The sequence below is a fragment of the Microcaecilia unicolor genome, chromosome 6, assembly GCF_901765095.1.
Source record: "Microcaecilia unicolor chromosome 6, aMicUni1.1, whole genome shotgun sequence".
Taxonomy (NCBI): Eukaryota; Metazoa; Chordata; class Amphibia; order Gymnophiona; family Siphonopidae; genus Microcaecilia; species Microcaecilia unicolor.
In genome coordinates this window covers 133,314,054-133,332,603 of record NC_044036.1, presented here as the reverse complement: position 1 = coordinate 133,332,603, position 18,550 = coordinate 133,314,054, and the positions used below count along the sequence as shown (strand labels likewise).

General features: G+C 48.3%; 1 protein-coding gene across 1 annotated transcript in view; it reads left to right on the top strand.

Annotated features, from left to right (window-relative positions):
- FGD5 (FYVE, RhoGEF and PH domain containing 5) overlaps positions 1-18,550 on the top strand; it is a 139,858-nt gene that overhangs the window by 57,510 nt on the left and 63,798 nt on the right. Inside the window, 1 exon segment of the mRNA XM_030206261.1 lies at positions 13,848-13,977. Within this exon segment, the coding sequence (XP_030062121.1) occupies positions 13,848-13,977 (130 nt within the window).

Below are 18,550 nucleotides of genomic sequence, written 5' to 3'. Positions count from 1 at the left end.
GCTCCCGCCAGTTACTTTTTTTCCGCGACTGAGAGAGTTGTGTTTTCCCCTCTCTCTCGTTTCAGCCGCCGGATTTTTTCGACTGCGTTTACGCGGATCGTCGCTTTTGGCCTGTTCGGCCTCTTCTTCTTCTTCTTTCTCTTTTATTAAAAAAAAAAAAAAAAAAAAAAAGAATTTTGCGCGTGTGGAGCACGCGCTCCTTCTTTTCCCTCGCTTTCTAGCGGGGACGCCTCGTTGCGGCCTAGTGGCCGCTCGGTCGGTTTCAGTTTTCGTGGTGTGATTTTAGCCACCATTGCCGACTTTGACTTCGCCGACGCGATTTTTCCGTCGATGTCCTCGAAGGTCCCGAGTGGATTTAAAAAGTGTGGTCGCTGCGGCCGGCCGATCTCGCAGACCGACACCCACGCTTGGTGCCTCCAGTGCCTCGGGCCGGAGCACAATCTCAAGTCGTGCGTTTTGTGTCTCGGTCTCCGGAAACGGACTCAGGTTGCGAGGCAAGTTCTGCGGGACCGTCTTTTTGGAACTTGCGCCGGCCCCTCGACGTCGACCTCGACGGCATCGGTATCGAAGACCGGTTCTTCGGTACCGGTATCGATGCCCGAGACATCGGCACCGATGGCAGCGACCCCAGGAGAACAGGTCCCGTCGGCCCGCCGGTCCGCCGGCGAGAGTGGGGTAGAGAGACCGCGTGGGCAGTCGGCCCCGGTCACTCCCTCAACTCGTGAGCCACGGGACCGAACCCTGTCGGACCCGGTACCCCGAGACCGAGGGGATCGACCTCCTCCTCCTCCATGCCCTCCGGCACCGGTGACGTGCACCGGAAAAAAGACAAGAAGCGCCGTCACCGGGAGCCCTCGGTGCACCCTGAAGAGGAGTCGACGCCGAAGCGTCATCGCAGAGAGGAGAGATCTCCGTCGGTGGTGGAGGTACCGACGCGTCGGGGTTCCGGCACCTCGGTGCCGTCTCCTGGCCCCCAGCAGCTTCCGGCACCGACACCCTTACCGGCCCCACCGCCTTTCCCGGCAGCGGGCCTGGACGAGTGCCTCAGAGCCATCCTTCCGGGGATCCTGGAAGGGCTGATGCGCCAGGCTGTGCCGGCGCCGGGGGTGCTTGCGCCCTCGGCGCCGATGACTGTGGCGCCGGCGAGCTCTAGCCCGGCGCCGGGGCAGTCGACACCGCCGCCGCTTGCGGTGCCGGTCTCGACAGCCACGCAGGTGGAGTCCACGTCGACGTCGATGGAGGGAGCTCCGTCCTCGCCGGCGCGGGAGTCCACCGCTCGGCGACACCGAGACCTCGGTGCCTCGACGTCGAGCCGGGCCCGGTACCGGACGCAGCTACATGAGCTAATGTCCGATACCGAGGATGAGGACTCGTGGGGGGAAGAGGAGGACCCGAGATATTTCTCCTCAGAGGAGTCTACGGGCCTTCCCTCGGACCCCACGCCGTCACCGGAGAGGAAGCTCTCACCTCCTGAGAGTCTCTCCTTTGCCTCCTTTGTGCGGGATATGTCTATAAGCATTCCCTTTCCCGTGGTCTCTGTGGAAGAGCCGAGGGCCGAGATGCTCGAGGTCCTCGACTATCCATCACCACCTAGAGAGTCCTCCACGGTACCGCTGCACAATGTCCTGAAGGAGACGCTGCTCCGGAACTGGGTGCGACCACTAACTAATCCCACCATTCCCAAGAAAGCAGAGTCCCAGTACAGGATCCACTCTGACCCAGAGCTCATGCGGCCCCAGTTGCCCCATGACTCAGCGGTCGTGGATTCTGCTCTCAAGAGGGCACGGAGTTCGAGGGATACCGCCTCGGCGCCCCCGGGGCGGGAGTCTCGCACTCTGGACTCATTTGGGAGGAAGGCCTACCAATCCTCCATGCTCGTGACCCGCATCCAATCTTACCTGCTCTATATGAGCATCCACATGCGGACCAATGTGCAACAGCTGGCGGACCTGGTCGATAAGCTCCCGCCGGAGCAGTCCAGGCCTTATCAGGAGGTGGTCAGGCAGCTGAAGGCGTGCAGAAAGTTCCTGTCCAGGGGGATTTTTGACACCTGTGACGTGGCATCTCGTGCTGCGGCCCAAGGTATAGTGATGCGCAGGCTCTCATGGCTGCGTGCCTCTGACCTGGACAACCGCACCCAGCAGAGACTGGCTGACGTCCCTTGCCGGGGGGATAACATTTTCGGTGAGAAGGTCGAGCAGATGGTGGACCAACTGCATCAGCGGGAAACCGCTCTCGACAAGCTCTCCCACCGGGCGCCTTCAGCACCCGCCCCCACGGGTGGGCGTTTTTCCCGGGCACGGCAGGCTGCACCCTATTCTTTTGCAAAGCGTAGGTACAACCAGCCGGCCCGAAGGCCTCGCCAGGCACAGGGACAGCCCCAGCGCGCTCGTTCTCGTCAACAGCGTGCGCCTAAGCAGCCCCCTGCGCCTCCACAGCAAAAGCCGGGGACGGGCTTTTGACTGGATCCACGGGAACATAGCCGCCCTACAAGTGTCCGTACCGGACGATCTGCCGGTCGGAGGGAGGTTAAAATTTTTTCACCAAAGGTGGCCTCTCATAACCTCCGACCAGTGGGTTCTCCAAATAGTGCGGTGCGGATACGCCCTGAATTTGGCCTCCCTGCCTCCAAATTGTCCTTCGGGAGCTCAGTCTTTCAGCTCCCTTCACAAGCAGGTACTTGCAGAGGAACTCTCCGCCCTTCTCAGCGCCAATGCGGTCGAGCCCGTACCACCCGGGCAGGAAGGGCAGGGATTCTATTCCAGGTACTTCCTTGTGGAAAAGAAAACAGGGGGGATGCGTCCCATCCTAGACCTGAGAGGCCTGAACAAATTCCTGGTCAAAGAAAAGTTCAGGATGCTTTCCTTGGGCACCCTTCTGCCAATGATTCAGAAAAACGATTGGCTATGTTCCCTGGATTTAAAGGACGCATACACTCACATCCCGATACTGCCAGCTCACAGACAGTATCTCAGATTCCGCCTGGGCGCACGGCACTTTCAGTATTGTGTGCTGCCCTTTGGGCTCGCCTCTGCCCCACGAGTGTTTACAAAGTGCCTCGTGGTGGTGGCGGCGTATCTACGCAAGCTGGGAGTGCACGTGTTCCCATATCTCGACGATTGGCTGGTCAAGAGCACCTCGGAGGCAGGAGCCCTCCGGTCCATGCAGTGCACTATTCAACTTCTGGAGCTGCTGGGGTTTGTGATCAATTACCCAAAGTCCCATCTCCAGCCTACTCAGTCTCTGGAATTCATAGGAGCGCTGCTGAATACCCAGACGGCTCAGGCCTACCTTCCCGAAGCGAGGGCTACCAATCTCTTGGCCCTGGCTTCGCAGACCAGAGCGTCTCAGCAGATCACAGCTCGGCAGATGTTGAGACTTCTGGGTCATATGGCCTCCACAGTTCATGTGACTCCCATGGCTCGTCTTCACATGAGATCTGCTCAATGGACCCTAGCTTCCCAGTGGTTTCAAGCCACCGGGAATCTAGAAGATGTCATCCGCCTCTCCACCAGTTGCCGCACTTCACTGCTCTGGTGGACCATCCGGACCAATTTGACCCTGGGACGTCCATTCCAAATTCCGCAGCCCACGAAAGTGCTGACGACGGATGCATCTCGCCTGGGGTGGGGAGCCCATGTCGATGGGCTCCACACTCAGGGTCTGTGGTCCCTCCAGGAAAAGGATCTGCAGATCAACCTCCTGGAGCTCCGAGCGATCTGGAACGCACTGAAGGCTTTCAGAGATCGGCTGTCCTGTCAAATTATCCAAATTCGGACAGACAATCAGGTTGCAATGTATTACGTCAACAAGCAGGGGGGCACCGGATCTCGCCCCCTGTGCCAGGAGGCCGTCGGGATGTGGCGTTGGGCGTGTCGGTTCGGCATGCTCCTCCAAGCCACGTACCTGGCAGGCGTAAACAACAGTCTGGCCGACAGACTGAGCAGAGTCATGCAACCGCACGAGTGGTCGCTCCATGCCAGAGTGGTACGCAAGATCTTCCGAGCGTGGGGCACCCCCTCGGTGGACCTTTTCGCCTCTCAGACCAACCACAAGCTGCCTCTGTTCTGTTCCAGACTTCAGGCACACGGCAGGCTAGCGTCGGATGCCTTTCTCCTCCATTGGGGGACCGGCCTCCTGTATGCTTATCCTCCCATACCTTTGGTGGGGAAGACCTTACTGAAGCTCAAGCAAGACCGCGGCACCATGATTCTGATCGCGCCCTTTTGGCCCCGTCAGATCTGGTTCCCTCTTCTTCTGGAGTTGTCCTCCGAAGAACCGTGGAGATTGGAGTGTTTTCCGACTCTCATTTCGCAGAACGACGGAGCGTTGCTGCACCCCCAACCTCCAGTCTCTGGCTCTCACGGCCTGGATGTTGAGGGCGTAGACTTCACTGCGTTGGGTCTGTCTGAGGGTGTCTCCCGGGTCTTGCTTGCCTCTAGGAAGGATTCCACTAAAAAGAGTTACTTTTTCAAGTGGAGGAGGTTTGTCGTGTGGTGTGAGAGCATGGCCCTAGAACCTCGTTCTTGCCCTGCACAGAACCTGCTTGAATACCTTCTGCACTTATCAGAGTCTGGCCTCAAGACCAACTCAGTAAGGAATCACCTTAGTGCGATTAGTGCTTACCATTATCGTGTGGAAGGAAAAGCCATCTCTGGAGAGCCTTTAGTCGTTCGATTCATGAGAGGCTTGCTTTTGTCAAAGCCCCCTATCAAGCCTCCTGTTGTGTCATGGGATCTCAACGTCGTCCTCACCCAGCTGATGAAACCTCCTTTTGAGCCACTGAATACCTGCCATCTGAAGTACTTGACCTGGAAGGTCATTTTCTTGGTGGCAGTTACTTCAGCTCGTAGGGTCAGTGAGCTTCAAGCCCTAGTAGCTCATGCTCCATATACCAAATTTCATCACAACAGAGTAGTGCTCCGCACCCACCCAAAGTTCCTGCCGAAGGTGGTGTCGGAGTTCCATCTTAACCAGTCAATTGTCTTGCCAACATTCTTCCCCAGGCCGCATACCCGCCCTGCTGAACGTCAGTTGCACACATTGGACTGCAAGAGAGCATTGGCCTTCTACTTGGAGCGGACACAGCCCCACAGACAGTCCGCCCAATTGTTTGTTTCTTTCGACCCTAACAGGCTAGGGGTCGCTGTCGGGAAACGCACCATCTCCAATTGGCTAGCAGATTGCATTTCCTTCACTTACGCCCAGGCTGGGCTGACTCTTGAGGGTCATGTCACGGCTCATAGTGTTAGAGCCATGGCAGCGTCAGTGGCCCACTTGAAGTCAGCCACTATTGAAGAGATTTGCAAGGCTGCGACGTGGTCATCTGTCCACACATTCACATCACATTACTGCCTCCAGCAGGATACCCGACGCGACAGTCGGTTCGGGCAGTCGGTGCTGCAGAATCTGTTTGGGGTGTAAATCCAACTCCACCCTCCAGGACCCGAATTTATTCTGGTCAGGCTGCACTCTCAGTTAGTTGTTCTTCGTAGGTCAATTTCTGTTGTTTCCTCGCCGTTGCGAGGTTCAATTGACCTGGGTTCTTGTTTTGAGTGAGCCTGAGAGCTAGGGATACCCCAGTCGTGAGAACAAGCAGCCTGCTTGTCCTCGGAGAAAGGGTATGATACATACCTGTAGCAGTTGTTCTCCGAGGACAGCAGGCTGATTGTTCTCACCTTCCCTCCCTCCTCCCCTTTGGAGTTGTGTATTTCATATTTTTTGCTAGTCATTCAACTGGCGGGAGCGGTCGCGCACGGGCGGGAAGACGGCCGCGCATGCGCGGTGGGCGTGCCCTGCGTGTCGACCGTCCCGCGAAGCTTATTTCCGGTTGGTGGGGGCTGCCGCGGACGTCACCCAGTCGTGAGAACAATCAGCCTGCTGTCCTCGGAGAACAACTGCTACAGGTATGTATCATACCCTAACTCGACCTATGTAATTTTTGGTGGAAGAAGTATCTGCATTTCCAACTCAAATTGTCTGCTATGCAAGATTGCAGTTGGCTCTGAAGAAGAGAAGGAAGACTTTATTTTTTTTTTAATGTACCTGATGTGTTTTTCAGTAAGCTATGTTTCTTTCAGGTACAGTAGGTGTTTCTTTATCCCCAGAGGACTCACAATCCAACCCCCCCCCCCCCCTGTTTACTACTGCACTAGCGGCTGCTGACACAGCCCATTCAAAGTGTACCACCAGCTGCTAGCGTGGCTTAGTAAACGGGGGTAAATTTGTACCTGAAGAAATGGAGAGTTAAGTGACTTTCTGAAGATCACAAGGAGCAGCAGTGGGATATGAACGTGCTGTGTTACCACGGACTTCTGAGGCCTTTTCCCTTTCTTTATAAGACCTTTTTTACAAGATTGTTTCAATAAGCATCATAGGCGCCGACTCCATGGGTGCTGTGGGTGCTCGAGCACCGCCCAATATTTCACCCGCTGGAACCAGAAGTTCCCTTCACCAGCCCAGTGCCCGCCCTTGCCTTCCTGCGTGCCACCCAGAATTTTAAAAGTCATCTTACCTCGGGGTCCCGGCAGCAGCAGACAATGAAAGGCGTGCAGGCTTGGTGCTTCAGCCTTCCCTTCTCTCTGTCTCTCAGCTCTGGTCCCACCCTCATTTCCTGTTTCCGCAAGAGCGGGACCAGAGCTGAGAGACAGAGAGAAGGGAAGGCTGAAGCACCGAGCCTACACGCCTTTCATTGTCTGCTGCCGCCAGGACCCCGAGGTAAGATGACTTTTAAAATTCGGAACTTGAAGGGAGGAGGGGCCTGGAACTCGGAGGGAGGGAGGGGAGGATGGGGAGGGGGGACAGGGAGGGGAGATGGGGGAGGAGGAGGGGGGAATGCACCACCTGTAAAAAAAAAAAAAAAAAAATTTCAGCACCCCCAATCATTTTGAAAAGTTGGCTCCTATGATAAGCGTTAGGTATCAGTTGTATCATCTACTTTAGGTTTTGGAAGTCTTGATTATTTTATATATGAATAGTGAGTCAATTTTGTTAAAAGAGATCTATTAGATTGGTCAGGTAGCCCGGTGATAGGCCGAAGATTATTCTGTAGGTCAGAGAACAGATCTTGAAGGATATGCATTGGTAGCCAGTGTAATTTTTGGAGAAGGGGTCTAGTGCTTTTGAACTTTTTTTTTTTGTTTGTTTAATGAAAATGTGTCTAGCTGCTGTATTTTGTGGTGTTTGTAATTTCTTTAAGATTTGGTCTTTTCACCCTGTGTAGACTCCATTGCAGTAGTCCACATGGGCCAGAACCATGGTTTTGATCATGTTGCGGAATTACATCTCTTGGAAAGTATTGTTTTATGTGTTTTCGTTTCCACATCGTGTGGAACATTTTCTTTGTAGTGGCCTTGGCCTGGTTTCGCGTGATAAGTCACGGTCTGTGGTGATTCCTAGGATTTTCAGATTGTCTGAGATTGGGAGAGATGAACCCAAGACGTTGATGGTTGTAAAGCGTTCAGTAATGTCCGGAGATGAGAGTATGAGGTAGTGTGTTTTTCCCTGTTCAGTTTGAGCTTGGCTGATGCCCCGGATCCCATGGTTTTCATGCTGTTCGTGACTTTGGGGGAGATTTCTAATGGGTTATTTTTGAAAGGGATGTAGATTATAAACTCGTCAGCGTATGTATTTGAAGGGATTAAAGCCTTGTTTGGATATGGACCGGCTAGTGGGATCATCATTAGGTTGAATAGTATAGGTGAGAGGAGTGAGCCTTGATCTCCACATTCCACTTTCCAAGGTGGAGAGATTATAGAGTTTGACTTTACTCAGTAAGACCTGGTGGTCAGGAATCCCTTGAACCATGTAAGTATCTTCCCTCCAGTTCCTAACTTATCAAATATTCTTTGTAGGATTCAGCAAGTGCTATTCATGTTCATGCTAAATCTAGCAGGAGGTAAAGCAACATGGAGTCACCTTCCCAACGAGGTCCTCATTTTAGAGAGGAAGGGGACAGTACAGACATCTGATAAAGAGCTGTGAACAGTGCATCCCTGAGGAGAGCCAGTAGGAATCGTTGACGGCTTTTTTGTTGTTGTTGTTGTTGTTGTTGTTGTTTACACAAAACAAATGTTGTTGTTTACACAAAACAAATGTTGTTGTTGAAAAATATAAATTTTACAAGGCAGTCATTATGGTAGCTAGCAGAAAAGGCAGTTCAACTACATTGCTCTCATTAATGCACCATCAGAGAAACTGGAATTAAAACACACCAATTACCTAATTTGTTAGAATTGTCAGTTTATGTATCATATGGCACTTATGTACTTAAAACTGAGAAAGGTTAGTGCCGGCTGAGAGAATTTGAATTACTTTATGCTGACACTCAGAACAGGTCAGTTAGCCACAGTGACACTAACTGCTGTCAGCAGCATCAACTCACTGCCACGTTTGTGGTAAGCAGCAGCTTGCAGAAAATCTTCAGGCAACTGGAGGTTAACATGATGACACAGTATGCGAGCGTGGTAGTCTGTGTCCATCTTCCACTGACTGACCTGCTGGTGACAACTCCTTTGGTTTCTCAGGAGTTAACAGGCTGCTGGTGCCAACCTGGCTGCCCCACGGCCTGTGCTGTCTCCATTCTCTTTGTAAAAATCCTTCATTCCTCATCTTCCTCCTCCTGGTTCTCTGTTGACAGCTGACTCATCTTTTATAAGATGTAGAAACTATGACGGACCTGACCCTTCCCTCAGGCTGGGACCCTCTTCAATTCTTCTCTGGGAGCTCTGATGTTAGCTGTTACCAAAGCTGTGTGGTTTCCAAGCTTTCTGTTCCCGTGCAGAGCTGCTATTCCACCAGCGGCACATTTTGCATAATTGTCTCCTATGCAAATGAAGCCAATCGCTATGTAAATTGAAATACACTCTGCATATTCATGATGCATCTTTTGAAAACGAGGGCCGTTTGCTGCGGAGCTAGATATTGGTACCACAGAGTGAAAGTTATTTTTAGTTGATATGTCCCCAAAGCTAATGCCATCCTGGTGGTTTATGATAATAAAATCAATAATAATAAAAGTAGGAAATGAAAAGAAATGACAACCCCATTATAGGAAAGCGCAGGCACATTAAAATGTCCTAATTTCCAAAAGCATCCGTAAATAAGTGTTTTCAGGCCTCTAAACCTCATGATTTAGAAGACTGAATCTTGCTTCTGGCATCCAGACCGAATTCCACTACAGATCTCGGATTCTACTGTTCCTGAATCTCCTTTGTAATAGAGTCTTTGTAATAGATACCTCTTTTTGGCTCTTGACACTCTATGTGTGGCTGGGACATCTGTGGCAGGGCACAGAGAGGAAAGAATCCACTATTTCTGGGATAAGCAGTATAAAATGTTTTCTACTTTTTTTGGATCTTGCCAGGTATTTGTGACCTGGATTGGCCACTGTTGGAAACAGGATGCTGGGCTTGATGGACCTTTGGTCTGTCCCAGTATGGCAATACTTATGTACTTATGAGGGAACATGATGGAGATTTATAAAATCATGCGTGGTATGGGCACGTCAAAACGAACCATTATTTTTCTCTATCATGTAGTACTAGGGAACACTCCACAAAATGAAGTAGTAACAAATTTAAAACGTATCTTCCTTATTTAAATTGTTGCTGAAGGGTGTAATCAAGATTCATAGTGTAGCTCGGTTTAAGAAAGGTTTGGATACAACTCTGGAGGGTTGGTCCATTAAAAAGGATTAGCCAGGTAGACATCTTGATCATGAAAGGGAGCAGGCAGTTGTCAAGACTCTTGAGGCTTGTTAACTTAAAGTCTCAATATCTTGGAGTATAACCTTGGCACACCAGAGCACACCTGAAGTCTCTATTATTTTCTGAAGTTTACTTTATTGCATAAATGCAGGTAATTTACTCACAGTCAGACATTCAGAAGTATTGCCCCAGAGCACAGAGACTTCGTAATCCTGAGAGCTGTTGCAGTGGTTGGAGGTGGATATCTGAAGAAAGGTAGGTTTATTGCAGGTGAGAAATAGTTGAGCAGATAGAAGTGGTTCAAAACTGGGTGACTGGAGAGTGCGATATCTCATTAGGGAGGAGATATTTTCAAGGTAAAAAACCGAGTTCATTCCAGGGAGTTGGAAGCAGGACAAGTGCTGGTCTGAAGCAAGATGGTGAATGCCTCATGGCCAGAGGGATAAGCAAGTCAAGAAGGCTCGCAAGCCCAGGGAGGAGGAGGCAAAGACCAATTGGGACAGAGCCTGCCATAAGGTGGCAAGGGAGGTCCAAGAGGACGACCCTCGATTGGAGAGAAAAGTCATACCTGGCTGACCTTTCAGAACAGAGATAGTAAGAATGGCCAGGGAATGATAGCAGGTAGACAATGGAGCCAAGCTTGGCTGAGAGAGAGAGAAGGTCTGGGCAGCCTCATAGCCAGTGGTAACCGTTCTTATACAGACAGCTGCATTTACCTGTGAACTACATTACACACAATGCACAGCTCACGTATCATTGCACTGAGAACTGCAGCCATGAAAGTCCTTAGAAATGAGGATAACAGTAAAGGCATTGAACACATTTTAGGATCACATTATAAACCAGTCCAAGGCTGTCAGAGGACAGAACAGCAGTGTCTGGATCTTCTCTCAGGGGCAGTTTCTCCAAATACCATGAGAGTGATGAACCTCACTCCTAAGCCAGGGTACATGGAGTATGAGCTCAGTCTCTCGAATTCATTGCGAGATCTTCCTTCTGGAGTTCATAAGAGGTCATGTAATATACAGTGGCATTTTAGAAAGGACGTCCAACTCAGATACAGCTTGTTCTAAAATACATGTGAGATGGACGTCTATGTGCGGGAAACTTCCAGCATGAACATCTATTTTACAAACTGAATTGTCCAAATTATGAACGGGGACGTGGAGGGTTGTATGGCAGCATAGGAGCATCCGCCTAATAAAATGGCCATGCAGGTGCACTTGCACAGTAGAGGGGTAGCCTAAGGGTAAGAGAAGTGAGCTGAGAGTCAGGAGACCCAGGTTCAAATCCCACTTTAGCTGTTTGTGATTTATTTTTTTACTTAACTGTGAGCCCTCTAGGGGAATGTAAACCTCTTCAATAGCCTTCAGGCTTGCAGGTGCCTTCAATACCTACTGTATCCAAAATACAGTGGGGGAAATAAGTATTTGATCCCTTGCTGATTTTGTAAGTTTGCCCACTGACAAAGACATGAGCAGCCCATAATTGAAGGGTAGGTTATTGGTAACAGTGAGAGATAGCACATCACAAATTAAATCCGGAAAATCACATTGTGGAAAGTATATGAATTTATTTGCATTCTGCAGAGGGAAATAAGTATTTAATCCCTCTGGCAAACAAGACCTAATACTTGGTGGCAAAACCCTTGTTGGCAAGCACAGCGGTCAGACGTCTTCTGTAGTTGATGATGAGGTTTGCACACATGTCAGGAGGAATTTTGGTCCACTCCTCTTTGCAGATCATCTCTAAATCATTAAGAGTTCTGGGCTGTCGCTTGGCAACTCGCAGCTTCAGCTCCCTCCATAAGTTTTCAATGGGATTAAGGTCTGGTGACTGGCTAGGCCACTCCATGACCCTAATGTGCTTCTTCCTGAGCCACTCCTTTGTTGCCTTGGCTGTATGTTTTGGGTCATTGTCGTGCTGGAAGACCCAGCCACGACCCATTTTTAAGGCCCTGGCGGAGGGAAGGAGGTTGTCACTCAGAATTGTACGGTACATGGCCCCATCCATTCTCCCATTGATGCGGTGAAGTAGTCCTGTGCCCTTAGCAGAGAAACACCCCCAAAACATAACATTTCCACCTCCATGCTTGACAGTGGGGACGGTGTTCTTTGGGTCATAGGCAGCATTTCTCTTCCTCCAAACACGGCGAGTTGAGTTCATGCCAAAGAGCTCAATTTTTGTCTCATCTGACCACAGCACCTTCTCCCAATCACTCTCGGCATCATCCAGGTGTTCACTGGCAAACTTCAGACGGGCCGTCACATGTGCCTTCCGGAGCAGGGGGACCTTGCGGGCACTGCAGGATTGCAATCCGTTATGTCGTAATGTGTTACCAATGGTTTTCGTGGTGACAGTGGTCCCAGCTGCCTTGAGATCATTGACAAGTTCCCCCCTTGTAGTGTAGGCTGATTTCTAACCTTCCTCATGATCAAGGATACCCCACGAGGTGAGATTTTGCGTGGAGCCCCAGATCTTTGTCGATTGACAGTCATTTTGTACTTCTTCCATTTTCTTACTATGGCACCAACAGTTGTCTCCTTCTCGCCCAGCGTCTTACTGATGGTTTTGTAGCCCATTCCAGCCTTGTGCAGGTGTATGATCTTGTCCCTGACATCCTTAGACAGCTCCTTGCTCTTGGCCATTTTGTAGAGGTTAGAGTCTGACTGATTCACTGAGTCTGTGGACAGGTGTCTTTCATACAGGTGACCATTGCCGACAGCTGTCTGTCATGCAGGTAACGAGTTGATTTGGAGCATCTACCTGGTCTGTAGGGGCCAGATCTCTTACTGGTTGGTGGGGGATCAATACTTATTTCCCTCTGCAGAATGCAAATAAATTCATATACTTTCCACAATGTGATTTTCCGGATTTAATTTGTGATGTGCTATCTCTCACTGTTACCAATAACCTACCCTTCAATTATGGGCTGCTCATGTCTTTGTCAGTGGGCAAACTTACAAAATCAGCAAGGGATCAAATACTTATTTCCCCCACTGTATATATCTGTCCCTGCAGGGCTCACAATTAAAAAAAGGCAGAGTGGGATTTGAACCTGGGTCTCTTGGTTCTCAGTCCACTGCACGGTTATGCTACTCCTCTAACCTGCAAACTGCTCTCTTAAGTATGTTCATAGTACCTGAAGCTGTCAGAGAGCCTGGTAACCTTTGCCAGGAGAGGAGCAGCAACCACTGAGTGATAAGGAGGTATCATGCCTTAATCCCTCCAGTGGACAGCTGTTCAATCACAGCACTGTAACCAAAACATGAAAAGTACTAGGTCGAAATACGGACATCCATCTTTTGTCATTGGAGTTGGATCTCCATATTTTGGGCTTTCCCTAGTCCCACCCAAAACATGCCTAGACCACGCCCCTTGCCATATGGACATACTACAGTGTTAGATGTCCATATCCCGCCTTTATAAAAGGATGTCCATGCGATATGGATGTCTAATGCCAGTTTTCAGACTTCCAAATCAAGAACAGAGCTTCTAAAATAACCTCCATAGTAACACAGTAGATGATGGCAGCTAAGGACCTGTTCAGGCCATCCATTCTGCCCAACAAGATAAACTCATAGCATATGATATGATAACACATGCATATGTGCTCTTTATCTTGATCTGTCCTTGCCATTTTCAGAGTACAGACCATAAATATCTGCCCAGCACTGGCTTAGTTTTCAACTACTGGAGTTGTGTACAGGGAATCTATCCAGGTGTGCTTTCAAATTACTTTTAATGAAGCCTTGTGCACCCAAAATAATGGGAAATCTTTCTGTACTTTTTTCTGCCACATTTTCTTGGCTCTGCTAGTTACTTCCAAATGACTGTGATTGGAGATGGGATGCTGGGCTCGATGGACCACTGGTCTGACCCAGCATGAACATATTATGTTCTTATTACTGAGAGATAGTCAATACAGAAAATTAATTACTACAAAATAATTATTTGTGATAGAAGTTACATGTGCCAAATTCAATGCAGTTGTGGTAGAATCTGCTGCCAAAGCTAATTTAAATGTTTAAAATGAAAAAGTAACTGTACCATTTATGGCCAGAGTGTGGCAATTTCCAAGTTGATTGGCCAAGTTGAACATTTTCTTTTCCTCATGCCTATGGCTCCTTGTTTTGGCAGTGCCTACACTGAGCCATACAAGGTGTGCCCTATTGCCTTGGTACCCCTGGAAGATGTGACGTCTGATGAGGAGCAGAAGAGCTCTGAAGATGAGGAGACTTCTCCAGGGGATGTCAACGTGGCCCATAAGGTAATCATTTGCACTAAGGACGATCTATTTGGGATGATGCGTTTTTGCAGGATAACCTTCCCCCTTCTTCAAAAATTCCAAGAGTAGAGAGATACAGTTCTGGATCTGCCCAGAGTCTGTTGTCTTGCTTACTGGTCATTGAGTCTAGAATAATTTAGTCATATCTACCGTTTGACAACCTAATTTTGGGAAAACAGTGGGTATGTTTACTAAGGTGCATTAGCGTTTTTTTAATGTGCCTTTAAAGTTAAGGCGCGTTAAACGCTAATGCACCACTACATTCCTATAGGTGCGTTAGCGTTTGACGCGCATCAGCATTTAATATGTGTTAAAAATGCTAACGTGCCTGTAGCAGGCGCAGGTCTGTAAACTTTTGTGCCCTTCCAAATAGCACTAAGCCTAGGGGATACGCCATGAAATGAAGAGGGAGCACATTTAGAACAAATATGGGGAAGTTATATCTCAAAAACTAATATCAAAGAATAAATACAGAATATCACAATGTGCTCAGAAATAGCTGAGAAATTTTGCCTGAAGAAACAGTGTCCTGAGTGACAAAACCCTATCGGTTTCTAATCATCACACTGAAACATTATGCATAAATGTCTCAAACGTCTTTCAGCAAAAAAAGGGACATAGCACTTGTGTGAATAAGCAACTGACAAGGTCCTTTTTAGAAAAATAGACTTAGCTTGAATGCAGATGTGGAAAAATGGTCCTTCAGGTTTTACTAAGCTGCGGTACAAGGGGCCCTGCATGAGCAGACTTTGCCGTGCGCTGAGATTCTTTTTACCGCAGTGGGTAAAAGGCCGAAAAAAAGGAATTGCCAGGGGCTTTGTGGAGGGAGCACTGACAGTTGCCCATTGAAGTGGCAGTAAGGGTTCCACGTTAACCAGGTGGCAACCAGCCTGTGTGCGGCACTTCCCAATTACTTCTGGGTAACCCCCTGCGGAATTACTTTAAAATATTTCCACTAGCTTGCTGGGGCTAGAATTACTGCTGGCACCCAGGCTTACCACTGCTTTGTAAAAGGACCCCTAATTTCAAACTTCAGTGTATCTTGTAACCATCGGCATGGACTAAGTTTTGCCATCAGCTCCCTCAGGAGGGGCCCTTTTAATAAGCCATGTAGGCGCCTATGCATGCCAATTTGGAACTACTGCGTGGCTTGGCCACTAATTTAATTTTTTATGCATTTCCAGTACATGCACCAGAAAATTTCCAGCACGTGGTAGTGTGTGCGCGCTGACGATTACTGCTCGGTTAACACACGAGACCTTACTGCTAAGTAAGTGGGTGGCGGTAAGATCTCAGGCCCAAAATGGACACACACCAAGTTTTGCCACACATCCATTTTCGGCCAAAAAAGGGCCTTTTTTGCAGGTGCGCTAAAGAATGGACCTGCGAGTGTCCAATACACGCGTCTACACCAGCACAGGCCATTTTTCAGTGCACCTTAGTAAAAGAACTCCATAACGCGCTCTTCGCACGTTTGGGACATTTATGGACACTTTTTTCAGTGTGATGATTATAAAATGCTGAACTATTGCCATGTGGGATGCTACTTGTACAAACGTTTCCTGGCTATTTATCAGCACACTTACAAATATTTTGTGTGTACTCTGTGAAAATTAGTTTTTGAGATATAATGATGAGGTCAGTACTAAATTTTTCTGTATGAAGATCGTTTCCTCACATAGGGGACCAAACCACAGTAAGCGCTAGCGTGTAGCTTAACACGGCATTCTGTGGGCGGCGCTCAGGAATCCTGTGGTGATTTTCAAATCTGCCCACTCAAACTGCGCAGTAAAAATATTTTTATTTTTATCACAGAGGGGGGCCTATCTGTGGAGGGGGGGAGAGAGTGGGAGTTTCTGCGCTTATCAGTCAGCATATCTACATTATCACATGTTAATTAATTACTGCGGGATTAGCACGTGAGCTCTTATCCGTTACAAAATAGGCGTTGGTAAGTGCTCACACGTTAAAATTTTTAATTGCCGAGCCATTAATTCAGTGGCACTTGGCCATTAATTGAAAAACTAGGAAACTCGTATGCTTTCCAGCTGCAGTAAAATTGGCCTAAGCACACAGAAAAGACCCCCATAAGGACGTGCTGAAGCTGCTTAGTAAAAGGACCCCACAGTTATTTTTACGAAATATTCTCCCTGGATTATTTTATGCATTTGATAAATCCGCATAACCATTCTTTGTACTGTATCTCAGGTAATACAGGGGTCCTTTTACTAAGGTGCACTGAAAAATGGGCTGCGCCAGTGGCGTAGCAAGGGCTGGATGGTGGGGGCGGTCCGCCCCGGGTGCACACTGCTGGAGGGTGCAGAGAGCAGCCGCGCGCCTGTCAGCTCCGCTGGTTCCCTGCTCCCTCTGCCCCGGAACAGGTTACTTCCTGTTTCGGGGCAGAGGGAACAGGTAGCCAGTGGAGCTGACAGGCACGTGGCTGCTCTCTGCACCCTCCAGCAGCCAAGAATGCACCTGGGGGGGGGAGGCTTGATGTGCCGGGGGGGGTGTCATGCTGCACCTGGGGGGGGGGGAGTGCGCAGCGGCGATTCGCCCCGGGTGGCAGCCGACCTAGTATCGCCACTGGGCTGCGCTAGTGTAGGCGTGTGTTTTGGGTGCCCACAGATCCATTTTTCAGCATGCCTGTAAAAAAAAAAAAAAGCCTTGTTTTTTTGTTTTTGTCGAAAATGGACGTGCGTCTGAGACCTTACTGCCAGCCATTGACTTAGTGGTAAGGTCTCATGCGATAACCGTGTGCTAATCGTGTATGCATGTAGAATGATGATTACCGCCCAGTTTCCGCCGCACACAGGAAAATGAAAAATATTTTCCGGCACACATAGAGGCATATTTTCAAAGCACTTAGCCTTCCAAAGTTCCATAGGTTTCTATGGAATTTTGGAAGGCTAAGTGCTTTGAAAATATGCCTAATAGTGTTTTCCAGGTCTTCTCTAGCTATCTCATCCCTCTTTCCCCTTTTCTGCTGATTATTCATGGATAGAATTACTGACAAGGGCTACTGCGTTACCAGGCTTTAACATCTTGCAGTCTTTACCGCAGTGAGACCTATGTACTAACATCACACATTAGCATAATTACATGCACTAGTGTAGTGGTGCAGATTAGTAAATTTAAGCCCTTATTAACCAACGATAGCAAATGGAATTACCTCAGCTTTCTCATGTGGGGTGGGTTTTAATGGGGAGTTTATTGTATTGCATTGAGGGCTCCTTTTACTAAATCACTCTGGTGATTCCCGGTGTGGTAATGCTGATAAAGCCCATTTACTTTGAATGCATTGCTGCATGGGAATCGCTAGCGAGGTTTAGTAAAAAAAAAAAAGGCCCCGAATAATTTTTGGTATTGTAATGATTGATGCGTTTTTTTTTTAATGATTGACATGAGCTGCAGTGTGTAAATAAGATTGAAAAACTACATACATAAAAATAGGTTCAAATCCCTTATCTGTACCTGTGTGGGGGTCACAGAGGCAGAATCTAGTTTTTTGGGGAAGGAGTGGAATGCCCAGCTCAGAGATGGATCATCAGAGGGTGTGTTTGGCAGAATCCGTGTGAAACACAGGGCGTCTCAGTTACATATTTTCTACATTCCAAACATTGCAAAATGCAAAATACAGCACTACCAACTGACACAGGGAGTCCAGAGTTATAGTTTTTAATTGCAAACCACCTTGCTTCAGCTTTTGTTGTGAAAAGTGATATATCGAGAGTATGAAAGAAAAGCAAATCTACTAATGTCACAGATGGGGATACATTGCATTTCTTTTGATCTAAGCATCTTGGGCAAATCTCTTCATAAAGTGGTTAATAAATCCCAAGAAATAAATAAAGAAATTTCCAATGTTTAATCAGCAAGTACTAGGCTAATGTGGAGAAAGGGAAAAGAACTCCAATCATCTGAGAGGACAGAACAGGTAGCTCATAGGAAGAACGATGGCCGGGGGTGGCATGTCTTGATTTAGTGTCTGAGTTGTTTAGAAAGGAGTCTTATTCACTTATCCCATCCCAGATCTGTAGAGGTGCAGATGTAAGAGTTCCAGTGTAATTGTCATGAAGCTATTGGTGTATAGTTGCTGTGTTGTGTGATCAAAAGTCACTCCTCTCACATTCTCCTGTTAGTGGCACAGCTGGTTGTAGATCATAAAAAATTCCAGATGAATTTCATGATTTCAGATGAAAACAATGTCAGATTTTTTTTCTGAATCCAGATGAGGAATGCTTGTAATGGGTGTAATACCATTTTAAGAAGTTCACATCTTGATGCACACAGCCAAAAGGTTTTCAGGTTCTTTTTGGATTGCTATGAATTTTCCTCCAATTTTTGGATTTTTTTTCTAGCTCCTGCATCTGTTTCAAGAAAAAAAACTTTTGGGGTGTAAGAAGATTGAAAAGTGAGGTGAAGGAAGCTATTAGGGCTAAAAGAAATGCCTTCAGAAAATGGAAGAAGGAACCGTCTGAAAATAACAAGCAGCAGCATAAGGAGTATCAAAGCAAATGCAAGGCGCAGATAAAGAAGGCCAAGAGGGATTACGAAA